This window comes from Hyaena hyaena, unplaced genomic scaffold, assembly GCF_003009895.1.
Source record: "Hyaena hyaena isolate Hyena2069 unplaced genomic scaffold, ASM300989v1 scaffold_572, whole genome shotgun sequence".
NCBI lineage: Eukaryota > Metazoa > Chordata > Mammalia > Carnivora > Hyaenidae > Hyaena > Hyaena hyaena.
In genome coordinates, this window is record NW_024081210.1 from 937939 (window position 1) to 940653 (window position 2715).

The 2715-nt window shown below is 34.5% G+C and overlaps 1 protein-coding gene across 1 annotated transcript; it reads right to left on the minus strand.

Moving 5' to 3' along the window:
• Positions 1–1030: 1030 nt before the first annotated feature.
• LOC120248272 (thymosin beta-4, Y-chromosomal-like) lies at positions 1031–1313 on the minus strand. Its single transcript, XM_039256560.1, has one exon. It carries the CDS (start codon positions 1311–1313, stop codon positions 1200–1202), a length of 114 nt encoding a protein of 37 aa, XP_039112491.1. The 3' UTR covers positions 1031–1199.
• Positions 1314–2715: the final 1402 nt, after the last annotated feature.

The following is a 2715-nucleotide window of genomic DNA, read 5'->3' on the forward strand; positions in this document are numbered from 1 at the left end:
AGATTTTTCTTGCTTCTTGAGGTAGGCTTGTATTGCTATAAACTTCCCTTCTAGGACAACTTTGGATACATTCCAAAGATTTTGGACTTTTGAGTTTTCATTTGTCTCCATGTATTTTTTGAGTTGCTCTTTGATTTCATGGTTAACCTATTCATTGTTTAGTAACATGTTATTTAACCTCCATGTATTTGTGTTCTTTCCAGATTTTTTCTTGTGGTTGATCTCTTGTTTCATAGCATTGAGATTGGAAAAGATGCATGGTATGACTTTAGTCTTTTTGAGTTTGTTGAGACTTGTTTTTTGGACTAACATTGATCTATTCTAGAAAATGTTCCATGTGCACATTGAAAAGAATGTGTATTCCACTGTTTTAGGATGGAACGTTCTCAATATATTTGTTAGATTCATCTGGTTGAATTTGTCACTCAAAGTCACTCTTTCCTTGTTGATTTTCTGTTTGAGTGATCTATCCATTGATGAAAGGGGAGTGTTAAGTCCCCTACTATTATCATATGTCTATCAATTATTTCCTTTATGTTTGTTAAAAATTGCTTTATGTATTTGGGTGACTCTGTGTTGGGTGCATAAATATTTGCAATTGTTATATCTTCTTGTTGGATTGTTCCCTTTATGGTTATGTAGTGTTCTTCTTTGTCTCTTGTTATAGTCTTTGTTTTAGTCTATTTTGCTACATTGGCTTTCTATACACTTCCATTTGCATGATAAGTGCTTTTTCCATCCCTTCACTTTAATCTGCATGTGTCTTTTTTTCAGGTTTTAAATTTTTTTATTTGTACATTCAAAAAATTGTGTATTCCAATAATTAAAATCATTTGAACAGAAAAATGGCTCTGCGATTAAACAGCAGATTACAGCTTGCAGGTCACCTTGGGCTGGCTTGGTTTTTACTCTAGATTTCACTGTTGTGCCACCCAGCTTTTTCCTTCACTATCATGGAAGTTCTTTCCCTTTCCTGCCAGCCAGACAAGCAGAAGGGAGAGGCAGGCGTGGCCTTTGTTGTCAATATTTCTTGATTCTTTGATGTGAAAAGGGATAGCACAGTCATTTAAACTTGATCCAACCCCTTTACATCTTACAAAGTTAAGCAGCTAAAAAAAAGTAAAATAAGAAGTCAATGCTTGTGGAATGCACAGTGCATATTGGCTGCACATGGCTCATTATGATTTGCCTATTTGCTTTTACCGTTCAGTTGTTTCTTTTGAAGCCAGTGGATTTTTCTCTTGTGTTTCTGTCTTCTTCAGTTTCAACTTTTTGAATATCTCAATCTCAGCCATATTGGATTTGTCAAACATGGTTTCAGGAAAGGGAGTGAGGTGTGGGAGTGAACAAAGTCCTGTCTGCACAGTGGCTTCTGCTGAGTGCCAATCTGCATGTGTCTTTAGGTTTGAAATTAATCTCTTGTAGGCAGTATATAGATGGGTCTTTCTTTTTTTATCCATTCCATCACTCCATGTCTCTTGAATGGAGGATTTAGTACATTTATATTCAAAGTAATTATTTATAGATATGTACTTATTGCCATTTTGTTACTTTTTAATGGTTGTTTTTGTAGTTCTTCATTTCTTTCTTGTCTTACTTTTTTCTCTAATGGTTTGCTGGGTTTCTTTAGTGATATACTTGGGTTACTTTTTAAAATATTTTTGCATATCTTTATCTTTTTTTTTTTATTTGTGGTTACCTTTAAGTTTATATGTAACATCTTGTGCATATAACAGCCTATATTATGTTGATGGGCACTTACATTTGAACCTATTTTAAAAGCACTACATTTTTACTTCTCTCTCCCCATGTTTTATGTTTATAATGCCATACTTTACATCCTTTCATTTTATGAATTCCTTGACTGGGTCAAGGGACATAGATATACCTAATAGATATATTTAATTTTGCTGCTTTTGTGGTTTCTACTTTTTGTGCTCCTGCTTGTGATCTTTCCTTTTCACTCAAAGAATTCCTTTTAACATTTCTTGTAAGGCTAGTTTAATGGTGATAAATTCCTTGAACTTTTTGTTTGGCTGTGAAACTCTTTAATTTTTTTTAAAGTAGGCTTCATGCCCAGTGTGGAGCCCAACATGGGGTTTGAGCTCACAACCATGAGATCAAGGCCTGAGCTGGGGTCAAGAATTTGATGCTTAACCAACTGAGCTACCCAGGAGCTCCTGTCTGAGAAATTTTTTTTATCTCTCTTTCTATTCTGAATGATAGATAGTCTTATTGGAGAAAGCATTCTTCATTGCAGGTTTTCTTTCAGTACTTTGAATATATCATACCACTTCTCTCTGGCCTGCAAAGTTTCTACTGAAAAATCATCTGACAGCCTTATGGGGTTTCATGTATTTGTAACTGTTTCTTCTCTCTTGCTGCTTTTAAAATTTTCTCTTCTTCACTACTTTTTTGCCATTTTAATTACTCTGAGTCTTGATGAGAGCTTCCTTGGGTTGATTTTGTTGGTGGCCCTCTGTGCTTCCTGAATCTGGATTTCTTTTTCTTTCCCAAATCTGAGAAGTTTTTAGCTATTATGTCTTCAGATATTTTTTCTGCCACTCCCCTATTATGTCTTCAAATATTTTTTCTGCCACTCCCCTTTCTCTCTCTTCTCCTTCTGGGATTCCTATAATGTGAATGTTGTTACATTTGATGGTGTTGTTGAGTTCCCTTAATCTATTTTCTCTCTCCTTTTTTAAAAATTATTTT

Bases quoted from the DNA above. Each gene is read 5' to 3' on its own strand.
- LOC120248272 (XM_039256560.1), bottom strand. From the start codon at position 1,313: ATGTTTGACAAATCCAATATGGCTGAGATTGAGATATTCAAAAAGTTG.